Source organism: Sus scrofa, chromosome 15, assembly GCF_000003025.6.
Source record: "Sus scrofa isolate TJ Tabasco breed Duroc chromosome 15, Sscrofa11.1, whole genome shotgun sequence".
Taxonomy (NCBI): domain Eukaryota; kingdom Metazoa; phylum Chordata; class Mammalia; order Artiodactyla; family Suidae; genus Sus; species Sus scrofa.
In genome coordinates this window covers 120463240-120479872 of record NC_010457.5, presented here as the reverse complement: position 1 = coordinate 120479872, position 16633 = coordinate 120463240, and the positions used below count along the sequence as shown (strand labels likewise).

General features: G+C 54.2%; 1 protein-coding gene across 1 annotated transcript in view; it reads right to left on the bottom strand.

Annotated features, from left to right (window-relative positions):
• VIL1 (villin 1) overlaps positions 1–16403 on the bottom strand; it is a 31303-nt gene extending 14900 nt beyond the window's left edge. Inside the window, 13 exon segments of the mRNA XM_001925167.6 lie at positions 253–411; positions 1176–1313; positions 1408–1508; positions 2033–2186; positions 2856–2954; positions 3172–3250; positions 3371–3573; positions 6718–6828; positions 6992–7100; positions 8499–8695; positions 9746–9820; positions 10170–10255; positions 16263–16403. Coding sequence (XP_001925202.3) covers positions 253–411; positions 1176–1313; positions 1408–1508; positions 2033–2186; positions 2856–2954; positions 3172–3250; positions 3371–3573; positions 6718–6828; positions 6992–7100; positions 8499–8695; positions 9746–9820; positions 10170–10244 — 1500 coding nt within the window. The 5' untranslated portion in view covers positions 10245–10255; positions 16263–16403.

Here is a 16633-nt window from a genome sequence, read left to right as displayed (position 1 = left end):
TCATGATTACCAGTTGGGTTTGTTACCGCTGAGCCATGACAGGAACTCCCTTGAATGGTATCTTATTTCCAGTTATTAATAGTATTTCTATTACCAGTTCCATTTTGGCGATGGAGCCACAAACAGTCCTCTCCCATGAAGAAAGCGCTTCACCGCAGCTCCGCCCCCACTGCATGGCCCTTCCCCACCTCCTGGACACCCACCTCGCCTCAGCTATGGGTACTACCAGGCACCTCCATCCAGCAGCCGTACCTGGTAGACCACCATGCGTCCCTTGAAGATGGACATGAGGTGAGGTGGCTCCTTGCCCATCGGGACCCGGATCTGGACTGGTTCATTGTTGTATTTCTGGTCCAGGATGACCGCCTGATAGGCCGAGGCTGTGATTTCATCCTGGCTGGCTTGACTGCCCTGGGGATGAGCAGGATGGAAGGAGTAGGATGGGGCCAGACCCGATTCGGACTCCATTCCCAGCCTCAGCCGCAACTCCATCCCCAGTTCTGACTAGTCCCAAACCCAAATATCTTCCCCATCGAGCCCAACCCTGGACACAGCCAAAATCCCCACCTGCTCAGACCTCAGTTCTTTTTTTTTTTTTTTTTCTGTCTTTTTGCTATTTCTTTGGGCCGCTCCCGCGGCATATGGAGGTTCCCAGGCCAGGGGTCGAATCGGAGCTGTAGCCCCCAGCCTAAGCCAGAGCCACAGCAATGCAGGATCCGAGCCGCGTCTGCGACCTACACCACAGCTCACGGCAACGCCGGATCCTTAACCCACTGAGCAAGAGCAGGGACCGAACCCGCAACCTCATGGTTCCTAGTCGGATTCGTTAACCACTGCGCCACAACGGGAACTCCCAGACCTCAGTTCTGATCCCGGCACCCAAGCATCTTCCTGCTCCCTCATATCTGGACACGGAAACCCACAGTCAGAGCAGGTGAAGGAAATGTGTAAGAAGCCATGGACGTTGAAAGGGACACTTGGAGAACCAAAAGGGAAAAGGGTGGTGAGTGGGGGGGACTCAGCGTCAGTGGGCTCTTACAGCCAAAGCAGTCCCAAGATGGAAAAGGGGTGAGCTCCCCATCAGCAGAGGTATTCAATTCAAGGGCGATGGCCACTTGGCAGGAGTAGGAGCTGAGGTGGATGTGCTCTGGACCAGGTGCGGGGGTGGTGCTCACCTGCCAGATGTAGAGCAGATAGTGCTGCTTCTCGCCGATGAGGTAGGTGTAGAGCAGCAGGTAGCAGTCGCCCCCATAGAAGTGGCCCACCCACTTGGACTCCACAGGCACCAGATCTAGGTTCTCAATGCGCCAGATCTAGGCAGAGGTGGAGGGTAGCAGGCTAGTGTGAGGTCCAGGACAGGCTCCACCAACCTCTCCACCCAACACATCCTCCCTCCTCTGACCATACCTCCACCTCCCCACTCCCGTCGTCAACCATCTTCTGCTGGGCAGCCACCTGAGGCTGGACATGCATGGACGTGGCATCGAACTTCACCTGCTCCACCTTGGCTGGAGTGAGGAGAGAACCATGACACCCAATATCGCCAGCTGTGCTCCCCCAGCTTCCCACAACAGCCCTGAGTGGGAACTATAATTCTTGGACCCATTTTACAGATGAGGAAACAGAAGCTACAGAGATGCAGTAGCCTATCCAAGGTCACACATCTAGAGAGTGGCAGAGTTATAATGTAGAACCTTATCCTCCTCTGGGGGCTTCCCAAGGGAGCCAAGGGAGGGACAAGACTTTTTTCCTCCCCCAGGGGCCTGGCACGGAGCTTGCCCTCAGCAAATACTGTCTCACGAGAGACTGAAGCTGCCTAGGTTCCGGGGAGACCCAACCCCATTCCGCATGAAAGGCAGGTTGTTCCCAGCTCCTTCTTTGTGACACCTCTTGAGTTTATCCAAGTCCCTCTGTGTCCCCACCCCACCCAGAGCCAGGGTAACAGTGTGCATGGAAGAGGATTTGGGGGAAGGAAGGCGGGAAGCAGGCCCGGTGCTCTCCTGGCCCCACCCCACCTCAGGCCAGCCCTCACCCACGGAGCCCACAGTGTGGGTTTTGCCCAGGCCTGAGGTCTGGTTGGGCACCGTCCACTTCTGGAAGAGCTGCTGAAAGACGGCTGACTCGGCCCCGTCATTCTGCACTTCCACCTGCGTGCTCGGTGGGTACTGCTTCGCTTTGATAAAGTTCTGGGAAGAGAAGAGGGTGGCTGGGGCTGGCGCCCTCCCCCACATCCCACCCCTGCAATGCCAGCCAATGTCTGGCTCTAACCCCAACGAGACCCAACCCCTAACCTACCCCAGTTGCAAGCCCAAAAGAGAATCTAACCCCAGTCTCAGTGCTGACCCCAAAGTTCACCCTGCTCTGACCCCCACCCCAAGCCAAAACAGATTTCAAACTTGGCGCCACCTCCAACTTACTGAATCTGACCTCAACCCAGAATCTAATACCAACCCCTAAACCCACCTCTGACCTCCACCTCCAGGCCAGATCTGACCTGAACCTGACCCCAGCCCCCATCTCCAACCTTGAACCCAAGCCCCAGTCCAACGCTGATTGCCAGCCAGTTAGGGTTACTGACTCCAGCTCCTGCCATGACTCCAAACTCTGACTTGCCCTTGGCCGCAGTCCTATGCCCTGACCCAGTCCCCTCTTAATAGGAAGGCCAGCCCCCATCCCCCTGCCAAGCTCAAGTTGGGAGCCTATATCCTGGGCAGGCCCCCAAGTTGCAGAGAACCCCAACATGGCTGCTAAGCCTCTGCCCTGTGCTATGCCCAGGTCCAACCCCGCTGCCCTCTCCCTGCTGGAGTTGGCTTCTCTGCCGTCTCCTGCATGTGCGCCCTGGCACCCAGGCCCACCAGTGCCTGGTTCATGGCCTCCTTCTTCTCCTGGGGATTAGCATTCTTCCCCTTCCACACGTAGATCTTCAGGCCCCCCTGGTCCAGGATGTAACAGTCCTAGAGGCGGGAGGGAGAGCCACAGGGTGACAGCATGAGGGCGCTGGTGATGCTGGGCTAGGGACTGCAGGCACAAAAAGTCACTTGCCCTCCCGCTAGCCCCAGGCCCCTGGTGCTGCTCCTGGTGTGTGTGTGTGTGTGTGTGTTGGAGTGTGCAGGGGTTGGGTGGGGCGGGCGTGATGCAAGTTGCGGCTGGGGGACTTTCAGACCCTCTCACCTCGTGACTGAGTAGGTCCTGTGTGAGTGGCCGTGTGGCCACTTCTCTGACCACCACCTTTCCCTCGGAGTCAGACACGCTGCAGGACAAAGGTGCAGAGTAGATGAGGGGGAGTTCCCTGGCCCCCCGCCCATCTGGGGCCTCCTCCCCCAGGAAGTCCCCCAGGGCCAGGAGGAGCCGTGCCCAGCCAGGCACTCACTGGTACAACTTGAGGGCAGCCTTGAGCGCCGGCTCCACCACCGTGTCAGGCACAGCGGCCTTCAGCTCCTTCCGCTGGCCCAGCACGTAGTTCATGATCTCCATCAGCTGCGGGGAGGCCTTCTCGTCCTCCCCGTCCACCACGCCCACGTATGTGCGCCCGCCCCGCTCCTGGTCTCGGATCTCCTTGGCCAAGGTCATGCCCTGCAGGGAGGGCCCCGACCCATGAAGGCTGGTGGGCGAGAGGACAGAGCCTCGTCCACCACCCCAGCCACACCAGGATTGCCCAGCCCCCCACAGCAGCCCTAAGGGGAGGCACCTGAGGGGGGACCAGGCTTTTAAGATACAGGGGAGGATTCTCAAAAAATAAAAAAGGGAGCAGTTTTCTCAGTTACTTGAGATGCTGCCTCCCTGAGCTTGAAGTCCTAAGAATGTCCACTGAATAAAATATACTTCTTGGAGTTCCCATCGTGGCTCAGTGGTAACGAACCCAACTGTATCCATGAGGACGTGGGTTCGATCCCTGGCCTTGCTCAGTGGGTTAAGGATCTGGTGTTGCCTTGAGCTGTTGTGTAGGTCACAGATGTGGCTCCAATCTCTCGCTGCTGTGGCTGTGGTGTAGGCTGGCAGCTACAGCTCCTATTAAACCCCTAGCCTGGAAAATTTCCACGTGCCTCAGGTGTGGCCCTAAAAAAGCAAAAAAAAAAAAAAAAAAAAAAGAAAAGAAAGAAAGAAAGAAAAAACAAACAAAACCAACCCCCCCCCAAAAAAAAAAAGAAAGAAAGAAAAAAAAGGATGACTTCGAGGAAACCAGGCCCAAACCCACAGGAAGAGCAGGTTTCTTAGAGAGGATTGTTGGACCTTCAGTTTTGACATTGTTGGAAATCTGTAATTTTTTTTAATTAAAAATTTTTTTTTTTTTTTTTTTTTTTTTTGCTGAGCGAGGCCAGGGATCGAACCCGCAACCTCACGGTTCCTAGTCAGATTCGTTTCCACTGTGCCACGACAGGAACTCCCCTGTAATTTTACTTTACAGTTTTGGATAAAAGGTGAGTTTGCGAAGATCACAGCCTTCAGTCTCTTTGCCCCAAAGCCATGCGCACACACATGTGTATACACACAGAGCCTCAGATTTGCTCACACATGCAGCATACTTCCTCAGACACACACACACACACACACACACACACACATTCCTCACACACAGCCTGGCTCACCCTCCTCCGCCCAGCACCTACTGTTCGAGTTACTGGCTTTTTCACCCCTGCCCCCTTCTCCCTTCACTCCCTCTGGTCCAATCATCCAGCCCCAAGGCTTCTATGCAGGCCCATGTTTTCTGTCTCCAGGTCGGCTCTCTGCTCTCACCTTATTTATCCAGTTCCCATGATCACCCCATTTGAAGATGTCCCAGGAGTTCCCGTCGTGGCTCAGTGGTTAACGAATCCGACTAGGAACCATGAGGTTTCGGGTTCGATCCCTGGCCTCGCTCAGTGGGTTAAGGATCCAGCATTGCCATGAGCTGTGGTGTAGGTCGCAGATGTGGCTCAGATCCCCCGTTGCTGTGGCTGTGGCATAGGCCGGTGGCTACAGCTCCAATCAGAGCCCTAGCCTGGGAACCTCCATATGCCGCCGGTGCAGCCCTAGAAAAAAGACAAAAAAAAAAAAGATGTCCCAAACTGAACTCTTTCTCCCCAGCTCTGTTGCTTCCTGATCTTTCCATCTCAGGAAGTGGGACTCCATCCATCCATTCTCACATCTGCTCCAGCACAGCCTCTGACATCTGCCTCACCGGCCATCTGTCACGCAGGTCCCGTGATTTCACTGCCCAGCCCTGCTCCTGCTGGAGCACAGGGGCTCCCTGCCTGCCCTCAGCCCTGCCACCTCGTTCTTCTCCCAGAAGTAAGAGTGACTTTAGGGAGTTCCCGTTGTGGCTCAGTGGTTAGCGAATCCTACTGGGAATCATGAGGTTGCGGGTTCGATCCCTGGCCTTGATCTGTGGGTTAAGCATCCGGCATTGCCATGAGCTGTGGTGTAGGTTGCAGATATGGCTCTGATCCTGTGTTGCTGTGGCGTAGGCCGGCGGCTACAGCTCTGATTCGACCCCTAGCCTGGGAATCTCCATATGCCATGGGAGTGGCCCAAGACATGGCAAAAAAAAAAAAAAAAAAAAAAAGAGTGACTTTCAATGGCCTGCCAGACACTGACAACAAACCCCAATCCTCTTGCACAATCTTCTGGCCACATGACTTTCCCTATGAGGCCTGCCCGCCCTCCTCCCAAGTTCCCCCAAGTCTCTATCTTGTGCTCTGGCTGACCTGGAAGGTTCCCCACCAGCTGCTTCACTCCTGCCTTAGGGCCCCCTCCTCCCCACCCCACCCACCTCCTCCCAGAAGCCTTCTTAGAATCCCCAGAGCACCCAGCACCCCACTCCCTACCCCTCCCTTCTCCCTTATTCCCTTCACATCTATTTCCCCCAACAGATGGCCAACCAGAGGCCAGATCCAGGGCGGAGCTCTGCCCCTTTCATTCACCACTGGATCCCCAGTGCTTGGCACAGGGTCTGCCACACAGCGGGGACTCGTTAAACCTTAATGGATGTCCTGCTGTGTAGCACAGTGCACTATACCCAGTCACTGTGACACAGCACGGTGGAGGATAATAGAAGAAAAAGAATGTATATATGGGAGTTCCTGTCGTGGCTCAGTGGTTAACAAATCCGGCTAGGAATCAGGAGGTTGTGGGTTCAATACCTGGGCTTGCTCAGTGGGTTAAGGATCTGGCGTTGTCATGAGCTATGACCCATGGTGTAGGTCGTAAGCTGTGCTGTAGGTTGTAGATGCGGCTTGGATCCCGCATGGCTGTGGCTGTGGCTGTGGTGTAGGTCAGTGGCTACAGCTCCGATTAAACCCCTAGCCTGGGAACCTCCATATGCCACGAGTGCAGCCCTACAGAAGACAAAAAGGCAAAAAAAAAAAAAAAAAAAAAAAAAAGAATATATATATATATTATGTATGTATGGCTGGGTCACTTTGCTGTACAACAGAAAGTGACAGAACATTGTAAATCAACTATAATTTTTTAGAATATCACCAAAAAAGAAAGTATAAAAAAAATTAATGGATCAGCCATCATCCACACACGCAAACTCCAACACACATTCCTCTCCCCATACACACGGAGCCTCAGATCCACCTTCAAACACAGCACCCTAACAGTCAGGGGAGAGAGGCCTGGGGAAATGAGGGCAGTTCCGGGCATGGCACAAGTCTGGCAGGTTTGATGGAGCGGGGGAGGCCAGGTGCTGGGTGCGGGAGCAGGTGGGCAGGGTGGCATCTGGGGAATGGTTACCCTGAGTCTCTCCATGCGGTTACTCTCCGGCCCATTCCACTGGATGATAAGCTTGCCGAGGTCCAGGAGGAAAACATCCCCGCGGTTGAAACTTTTCCAGGACATCTCCACCTGGGGAGCCACGGGGCAGGCGCAGAGCCCACTCAGACCCCACCCGTCAGCCATCAGCTCATCTCAGCCCTTCCCTGTCCCTCCCCTCTCCTCAGCCTCCGCCCTCTGCCCCGACTGGGAGGGGGGACAGAAGGCCATGCCCAGGGCTCTAGTTGATGCCCACCTCTCCGGCCACCACGTTCCTCTTGCCCTTGACGTGCAGCAGCCGCTGGATGTCGTAGGAGTTGGTCTCCACCTTCTTCATGCCAGAAGCTACACCCCCTTTCCGGATGCTGTGAAGAGAGATGAGCTGACCCAAGGGAATGGGCTGGGACGTGTGACAGGCCCCCATCCTCCCCAGACCCTGGGTACCTGGCTGCCACAGGGGCCAGCTGGGAGCCAGGGCTGGGACGAGGGTGGTGCCCGAGGTGCCTAGGGCACAAACTCCAAGGGGTACTCACTCTCAGGACCAGATAAATGCAAGATCCGGTCTATCGCCTTCATTGATATGACCCTGGCCTTACATGAGCACCTCCTTGGAATCTGCACCCTAGATGCCTCCCTCACCTCACCTTAGTCCTCGCCCCGCTGAGAGGCCTGCAAAGGTGGGTGTTTGCTAACATGGTCTCGTGATAGGATGGGGCAGGACTCTGAGGACAGGGGGTGGAAGTGAAGGAAAGAAGGGAGATGCTAAGGACTGAATTGGGTCCCCTCCCAAACTCAAATGTCGCAGCCCTATCACTCAATGTGACGGAATTTGGAGATGGGGCCTTTGGGAGGTAATAGGTTTACAGAAAGTCATAAGGGTGAGAACTTCAGGATTAGCTGAGTGCCCTTATACGAAGTGACACCAGAGAGCTTGCTCACTTTCCACCATGTGAGGACACAGTGAGAGAGCGGTTGGATGCAAGCCAGGAAGAAGGCCCTCACCAGCCACCAAAATTGCCAACACCTTGATCTTGGCTCTCCCAACCTCCAGAAGATGAGAAAATTCATTTCTGTTGTTTAAATCACCCAGTTTTTTTTTTTTTTTTGGTTTTTGTGTCTTTTTTATTTGGTTGTGGCAGTCCAAGCAGACTGAGATGGGAGAAGTACCAGCTCAAATGCCCAAAGGTGTGGACTTCTGCTGTGAGTGTAGAAAGAAAGAGAGCAGGACAAAAGGGAGGGGTGGGGACTGTGGCTCACTGGACAGATCCTGGCCTATCCTACAAGTCAGTGGCAACTTGGCTCCTGATCGCATGTTTCCATGGGAAATGCCTGCAGGCCAGAGCCTGAGACTCTTCAAGAGGAGCTAGAATTCAGAATTTTGAGTGTGAAGGCCTCTTTAGAGAAAGGAGCAGTCATAGGCCCAGTGGCCAGAGGGGAGCCTTGATATGATGCCCTGGACAGCCTCCTTTGGGGCTGAGCCCTCCAGGACATTCAATTAAGTATTGATTTACAAAAATTCATGGTACACAGAGTTACTGAATTCCAGGATGGCCTCTGGGGCAGCCACTCACGGGGCTGAAGACCAAGCACAGGGCAGCAGCAGAAATGGGGGCGGGGAAGTGAAAAGGTGAACAAAAATTACGCTCACGGGCTCTGCCCACAGCCTCAGACTCCCTTCCCCGTCCCAGGTCTGCCCCGCAGGCTCAGGTATCCCTCCTTTGCCCTGGTTCCACGCCCCAGCCTATATCAGCGCCCCTCCATACACGATGCCCTGTTTGAAGTAGCCTCGGAAGGCCTCGCTCTCGTTGCCCTGGACCTCGCGGTGCTGGACAGCCCGGCCCTTCAGAAAGTCATCCATCAGAGTCGTGTAGATGGCAGCTGCTCCTTGCTCATCCTGGGACGAGTCCTGGCCGATCCAGTAATGAATGTCATAGGACAGGTTGCTGCCCGTCTTGTGGATCTAGGAAGAGGGCATGTCCAGTGTACCCGAGGTCCCGGGCTCCCACAGCCCTCTGCCCACCTCCCTTCTTTGCATGTTCTCCCCTACTCATGGGGCCTGGGCCACAGGGGAGCCTGGCACGGGGACAGGTCATGGGACTGGTGGTTAGGAGCCCTTGGTTGTGGCCCCGGTTCTGTCAGACTCTGCAACGTGAGGCAAGTGGCTTCCTTCCAGGCTTTGCTCATTTCATCTTGAGATAACTTCAACTATGGCAGCATTTCCCAAAGTGATGTGCACAGACCATCAGAGGTCTGGGAGGGGATTGGGGGGTATACAAGCAGGTGTATGTATGAAATGATTGTGGAAATATTTTATAGCTGCTTTTCGTTTGTGACACAGGGCATTGCTTTCCATTCCCGATAACAATATTGAGTTAAGTTTTTAAATACATGGATTTAAGTTTTAAAAGTGAATCAATAGGAATTCCCATCGTGGTGCAGCGGAAACGAATCCGACTAGGAATTCTGAGGTTTCGGGTTCGATCCCTGGCCTTGCTGGGTTCGATTCCTGGCCTTGGTTGCAGATGTGGTTCAGATCCCAAGTTGCTGTGGCTGTGACCTAGGCTGGTTCTAGCCCTGGGAACCTGCATATACCATGGGTGTGGCCCTAAAAAGCAAAAAAAAAAAAAAAAAGTTAATCACTATAAGGGAAAATACAAATGCATTTATAATACAGGATGTGGAAGAAACCAAGGTGAAATGAAGTTGATTGTGGATTTGGGGACTATGGACTCAAGATAGGGTGACATCCAACTACCTCAGAGGATCTCTCAAGACTGTAAATCCACGATGCCACCTCAGCTAGGAGTTCCATGGCCCAAGGGCAGGGAGAGCCTCTTGCATCCTGATCCTAGCTACCTCTAGGCTGGGCACCTGGGCACACCTATGGAATGCTCTCCTGGGGTGAAGCTAGGCTGCAGTTCCTATTGCCCCCAGCATCAAATTTCCTCCCTGTTGCTACCATGCACTTTGCCCTCTGCCCAGCCCCCTTCCCAGCCCACCCCCGACTCACAGCCAGGACTATGTAGCAGTCACCGTCGAAGAAGCTGCCATAGGTGCTGGAAGAAACAGGTACCATCTGCATGGCCTAGAGAGAAAAGGGGGGGTCAGAGGGGTCGATCCCCCAGGACCCCAGGCTTCCCTGCCTCTCTTAACCAAAGGGAGTATTGGGAGAGGCAGAGCCAGGAGGAGGAGGGCAACCGACAAGGAGAACGGATGTGAGAAGGAGAACGGATGTGAGAAGGGGAGGAGGAAGAGGAGCGGGAGGACGTGGCTGATGCCTGAGGAGGGGTTGGGGATGGCACCTGGGGACAGGTACCAGGGGTTCGCGTGCAAGCAGGGCGGGATGGAGGACCGTCGAGTAATCCCAGGGCTCTTACTTCCCTTGGTCCATCCCAGGCCCACAGTGCCCGCCTCCTGCCCAGGCAGGCGCTCACCTCTATCCTCCATATCTGCACCCCGGGCGTGGTGACATTGAGGGAGCCTTTGACCTGGGCGTTCAGTTTGGTCATGGTGGATGAGCCTGCGGGAGAAGCGGGGTCAGAGCAAGAAGAAGAGCTGGGTGCACCTTGGGTTTCAGCTTGCTCTTCCAGTGCAGCGCTCACGACGGTGCCAGGAGACCACGGCCTGACTGGCAGAGGGCCCAGCCTCCAGGCTTCCCATCCAGCTGTGATCTTGTCCCTCTCCGGTACAAACACCCACCCTGACTCTCTATCACCTGCTGAAAAAAAGCCCTGACTCCTTAGCCTGACACTCCAGGCCCTTCTTGACCTAGCCCCAAACAATTTTTCTTACTGAAAAAAAAAGTTCTTTCTTTTTAGGGCTCCACCTGCAGCATATGTAAGTTCCGGGCTAGGGGATCGAATTGGAGCTGCAGCTGCCAGCCTACGCCACAGCCACAGCAATGCCAGATCCAGGCTGCATCTTTGACCTACACTGCAGCTTGCAGCATCACCAGATCCCTAACCCACTGAGTGAGGCCACGGATCAAACTGGCACCCTCATGGATACTAGTCAGGCTCTTAACCACTGAGCCACAATGAGAACTCCCTGAAAATTTTTGATCAAAACCATGTCTGGTTAAAAAAAATACATGTATATGGAGTTCCCATTGTGGCCAGTGGTTAACGAATCCAACTAGAAGCCATGAGGTGGCAGGTTCGATCCTGGCCTTGCTCAGTGGGTTAAGGATCCGGCGTTGCCGTGAGCTGTGGTGTAGTTTGCAGACACGGTTCGGATTCTGCGTTGCTGTGGCTGTGGCGTAAGCTGGCGGCTGCAGCTCCGATTGGACCCCTAGCTGGGAACCTCCATGGGCCGTGAGAGGGGCCCTAGAAAAGGCAAAAAGACAAATAAATAAATAAATAATAAAAATACGTGTATCATACAAAAAGAAAGAGGGAGTTCCCTTTTGGCATAGTGGGTTAAGGATTGGCATTGTCACTGCAGTGGCTTGGGATTCTATTAGCATGGGTTAGATCCCTGGCCAGGGAACTTTCACATGCTGTGGCTGCAGCCAAAAAAAATAAATTAAAAAAGAAAGGAAGGAAGGGAGGGAGGGAGGAAGGAAGAAGGAAAGAAAGAAAGAAAAACAGAGAAAGAAAACAAGAATAATAAGAGTTGCAAAATGTATGCACCCACCCAAAAGAATTGAAAAAAAAAAACAAAACAAACCAAAAACAGGTGTTCAAACAAAAACTTGTACATGAAGTTCATAGCAGCTCTATTCACAATAACCAAAAGGTGGAACAACCAACCCAAATGTCCACCAACAGATGAATGGATAACAAAAGTGGTCCATTCACACAATGGAATAGATTCAGCCATTAAAAGAAAAGAAGCATGATACACGCTACAACGTGGATGAACCCTGAGTACATGATGCCAAGTAAAAGAAGCCAGACACAAAGGCTACATATTGTATAAATGCGTTTATGTGAAATATCCAAAATAGGCAAAATAGAGATAGCCAGCAATTAGTGGTTGTCAGCGTCTAGGTGGGAGGGGGGAATGGGGAGTGACCCTAGTGGTTATGGAGTTTCCATCTGGGATGAGGAAAAATTTCTGGAACCAGAGAGTGGAGATGGTTGCCCAACATTGTGAATGTTTTGAATGCCGCTGAATTGTATGCTTTAAAGTGGTTAAAATGATAAATCTTATGTGTATTTTACCACAATAAAAAAGGGCATGAGGCGTTTTCGTTGTGGCTCAGTGGTTCGGGAATCTAACTAGGAACCATGAGGTTTCGAGTTCGATCCCTCACCTCGCTCAGTGGGTTGAGGATCTGGCGTTGCTGCGGCTCTGGCGTGGGCTGGTGGCTACAGCTCTGATTCCTAGCCTGGGAACCTCCATATGCAGAGGGAGCGGCCCCAGAAATGGCAAAAAGACCAAAAAAAAAAAAAAAAGTGCATGAAACATTTTCCTGTTTCTTGCTACCCCTAAACACCCTTCAGTTACAGTTCTGGTGGCCCACAAGAGGTGGACCTACCAGGTGGGCCATGTTTGTTTGTTTAGGACCGAATCCCCAGCATCTAGCACTGCGGGCCCTTTGCTGAGTGGGAGGATGGGCTGATGGATGGATGGGTAGATGGATGGGTGGGTGGGTGATTGGGTGGCATGTGGGTGAAAGTGATTGAGTGGAGGAATGGATGGATGGATGGATGAATGAATGAATAAATCCTTCTACCGTGAACCACCCTCTAATCACTAATCTCTCAAGCTTCTTTTATGGTATCTTTTATGGTTCTTCTCCTTTGACCTGTAGCTGTGTTCTTCATTCCAGCTACTCATCAGAGTCACCTTGGGAGCTTTTAAACAACACTGATGCTCTGATGCTCAGCTGTATCCATATCTCTGGGGATTCTGATTTAATTAGGCCAGGGTGGGGCCCAGGTTTGGGCCTTTATTTTCTGCCTTTTGGGAGGTGGGGCATAGGTACTTTTAAAACTCCCCAGTGATTCCACTGAGCCAGGGCAAAGAGCCACTTGTCCGCAGTTCTTCGTGTCCCTGGTTTCCTGGCCCTCCCCACCAGGCTGGAGGCCACCCTACTCCCCACGGAATCTACCACTTTGGCCAGCACAGAGTCACGCTCTGTAAACTCCTTGAACTGATGAATAATGAATGAAAGGTCATGCGGCCCCCACCTCAGTGCACTGACAGCTGGAATCTATCTAATCTCTCCTTGCACCTTGACTCTGAGTCACCTCTTGGAACAATGATCTGGCCTTTTACTGCTGGTAAACTCCCTCTTCTGAGTCCAGAGGGGTGACCCCTCTCCCTGGCTTTCTGGAACTTGGGGGCAAGGTCTCCCTGCCCAGCCTCTGATTAGCAACCCCACCAGCAGGTCAGGGCCACCTGTCAATCGCCAGAGCTGCGCTTGTAGGAGCCCCATGTGCCTGGGCCCTGTCTGTTGCCCCTGCCGGTCAAGGCCTCCTCTATGGGGTATTTCTTTCCTTCCTTCCTTTCTTTCTTTCTTTCTTTCTTTCTTTCTTTCTTTCTTTCTTTCTTTCTTTCTTTCTTTCTTTCTTTCTTTCTTTCTTTCTTCTTTTTTTAGGGCTGCACCTGCGGCATATGGAAGCTCATAGCAATGCCAGATCTGAGCCACGTCTTTGACCTACACCACAGCTTATGGCAACACTGGATCCTTAACCCACGGAGCGAGGCCAGGGATCGAACCTGTGTTCTCATGGATACTAGTCAGGTTCATTAGCTCTGAGCCACAAGGGGAACTCTCATGAGGTATTTCTTAACCAGCAGAGACCCTGAGGCTCCCAGGACTCTGGGTTCTGTAGAACCAATTTGGATACAAAGGAGGAAAATATTTTCTATTTTATCTCAATCACCACCTTCGCCCACATCCCCCTTTCCACCAAAACAGATTGATGCTCACTAGCTGTAGGATCAGGGGCCATGATTCCTCATCTATGAGGTGGGAGGTTGACTAGGTGGTTGCCACAGCCCACCCCTCCTCAAGAATGTGCTCTGAATCCAGGAGGGAGCAGCAGGAGGGATAGAGGGTAGACCAGATGAAGCCCTTCTTGCCCATCAGAGCATCAGAAACTCAGGCAAGCAGGGGCTTGAAAAAGCTGGTGCTCTCCCTCCCTAGCGAGAAATGGGGATTGGGGACCTCCCGGCAGCCTGGACAGGGACGGGCCTGGGCGAGGGGATTCTGGGAGGGCAGCCTTGAGAGGTGGACTCATACTGCAACAGTGCCCCCTTGGGTACCTGCCAGCTGCTCCCACCCCATCCATGCTGGTCGGAGCACAGGCCTCTGTGCGCCTCTCCCCCCACTGCCCCCCCGCCCCGTGGGGCCTTCCCAGCTTCTCATCTCTACTGGGAGGAATAGGGGTCCCACCACCGACCACACAGCCCTGGGTTTGGCTGTGTGATATCTTCTCTCCACCTGAGGTCACTGGCTCCCCCCTGACTCCTGGTCCCCTCTCTTCCCTGTCCCCACCTTGAGGAAGGACACCATCACTCCCTGACCCCAAAGTCAGCCATCAGCGTGGCATCCTGGACCCCTCCCTCTCCTGCCCTTCTGTCCACCTTCGCGCCTCTCCAGTCTGCCTCTAGCACCGCCGGCAGCTCCTCTGCCTCTAGTGACAGCCAGCTGCCTGCTGTTCCACTCCGCCTCTCACCGTCCCCTTGTGTCCCGTCTTTCCCCTCTCATTTTCCTTTCCAGTGCCCTCTCCAACTTTCTTCACTTGGTCTTCTGGACTCAGTTTGGATCTCATTTCTTCCAAAATGCCTTCCCAGGGAGTTCCCGCCATGGCGCAGCGGGACAGGTGGTCTCTCTGGAGCGCTGGAACACAGGTTTGATCCCTGGCCCAGACCAGTGGGTTAAAGATCCAAAATCGCCGCAGCCACAGCTTAGGTTGCAACTGTGCCTGGGATCTGATCCCAGGCCTAGGAACTCCATATGCCACAGGGCGGCCAAAAAAAAAAAAGCACAACGAGATACTTTCCCAGAATCCTACAGCTAGAGGTAGACCAGGGACCCCTCCCTCCTCAGGGACCCCAAGGCGTTCTGGATGGATACTTCCCTTGGTCCCCGGACCATGTGGCCATGAATGGATTCGTTTATCAGTCTGTGCATCTGTTTATCAGTTGGGGAGGTCCCTGAGGTCAAACCTAGATGTGTTTGTAGCTCCCAGCCCCTGGCACATAGTAGGTGCTCAATAAAAATACATTTTGGGGACGGGGTCTTCGGGCCTCACCCACAGCATATGGAGGCTCCCAGGCTATGGGTCAAATCAGAGCTGCAGCTGCCAGCCTACACCACAGCCACAGCAACACCAGCTCCGAGCTGCATCTGTGACCTATACCACGGCTTGTGGCAATGCCGGATCCTTAACCCACTGAGCGAGACCAGGGATCGAACCTGCATCCTCATGGATACTAGTCAGGTTTGTTTCTGCTGAGCCTCTACGGGAACTCCCTCAATAAATATTTTTAAAGCTTAAAAATTCAACTGCAGAATAAAAGGGATGGAACTTCTTGGGGGCCCTGAAGGGAGTTAGGGTCCTTGCTGCCCCAGATCGCATCTTTCCTTTCATTGCTCTATTGTCCTCGGAGTTCGGGCTCCAGAGAGCCCTGGAAAACCGTCGCTGCTCGAAGTCCCTAGCCACGCGGTCTGAATGGGACAGCGCTATGGCGGTCCCCGGACAAGGACACCCCCCGTTTTGTCAGGCCCATGAGAGCAGAGGGAGCAGACACATCCTAGCCCTCAGCCTGCAGCCTCCGTCTCTTCCTGACCTGACACGGCCTGCACTGCCCTTCTGGGAAAAGGGTGGTCAGTACGTCCCAAGATCCTGATGGAAACTTGGCTTCTACCTCTCCAGCCACTCCCCCATTTCAGCTGAATGGGGCCACAGTGCCTGGTGAGGCAAGGGGACGGGTCCTGGTGGAGGAGAGATGGGGCGGAGGTGCCTGCTAAGGTGGCCCAGTGTGGACCGGGGCCGTGCGCCCTGCTGCCACCAGCCCCCCTCTGCACTTGTCCATTCAATCCCAGTTGGCTGTTGCTCGCAGCCTCGTCTCCAGGAGACGAGAGGCTTGAGGTCCCAGGAGTGTCGAGGGAGTGGGGACCCAGAGAAAGACACCGTTTCAGATGATGAAGAAAGGGGCAAAGAGAAGGTGGGGGCGGGGGAGGAAGGGGAGAGTGAGGCCAGGGTAAGTAGGTAGCCTGGATGGCCCAGGACTGGAGGGTTTTGAATCTAGAAGTCCTGCGTCTCCAGATTCTCCCAAGGCCAAGGCAATCAGGGATGGTTGACACCCAAGGTGGGGTGGGGGCTGGTGGCAGGTGCGGGTCTGAAAGGACAGTTGTCTGAGGTGGAACCTGCACAGTCCTTCCCTGGAGGCCCAGGAAGACGCACTGGGCTCCCTGCCCTTACCAGACACTCCAGGGCACCGAGCCTCTCCCTCGCACCAGGGCCAAGGAGCAGTAGGAGGTCCCTGGCTGCCCACCGGAAGCAGGGGACCCTGTCCTGTCCTCTCCCACCACCTATGGTTCCCATGTGTCCCCACGGGTGTCTTACCTGTCTAGGGGAGGCAGCTGCCACCTGGGAGATCTCAGGAGTTGTGGCAAGCTGGCTGGAGGACAGCGACCTTTGTCCCCACCCCCCCTCCTCTAGGAACTGCCTTCACCATATAAGGGAAGATAGGGCCCCAGAGAGAGAGAGAGAGAGAGAGAGAGAGAGAGAATGGGTGAGGGGGTGGGGAGGCAGGTGCCAGCCTGGTCCCTGGGAGCCAGGAGCCCAGCGACTGCCTGACGCCCAGAGCCCATGCGCCCCACCCATGGCACCCGAGAGAGCCCCGGAGGGTGCGATGTGTTTCTGCCCAGGACCCAGGCCCCCCGCTGCAGGTGAACGGCACCTGCCAGGAAAGGCGGGGCGCCTGGACCCTTTCT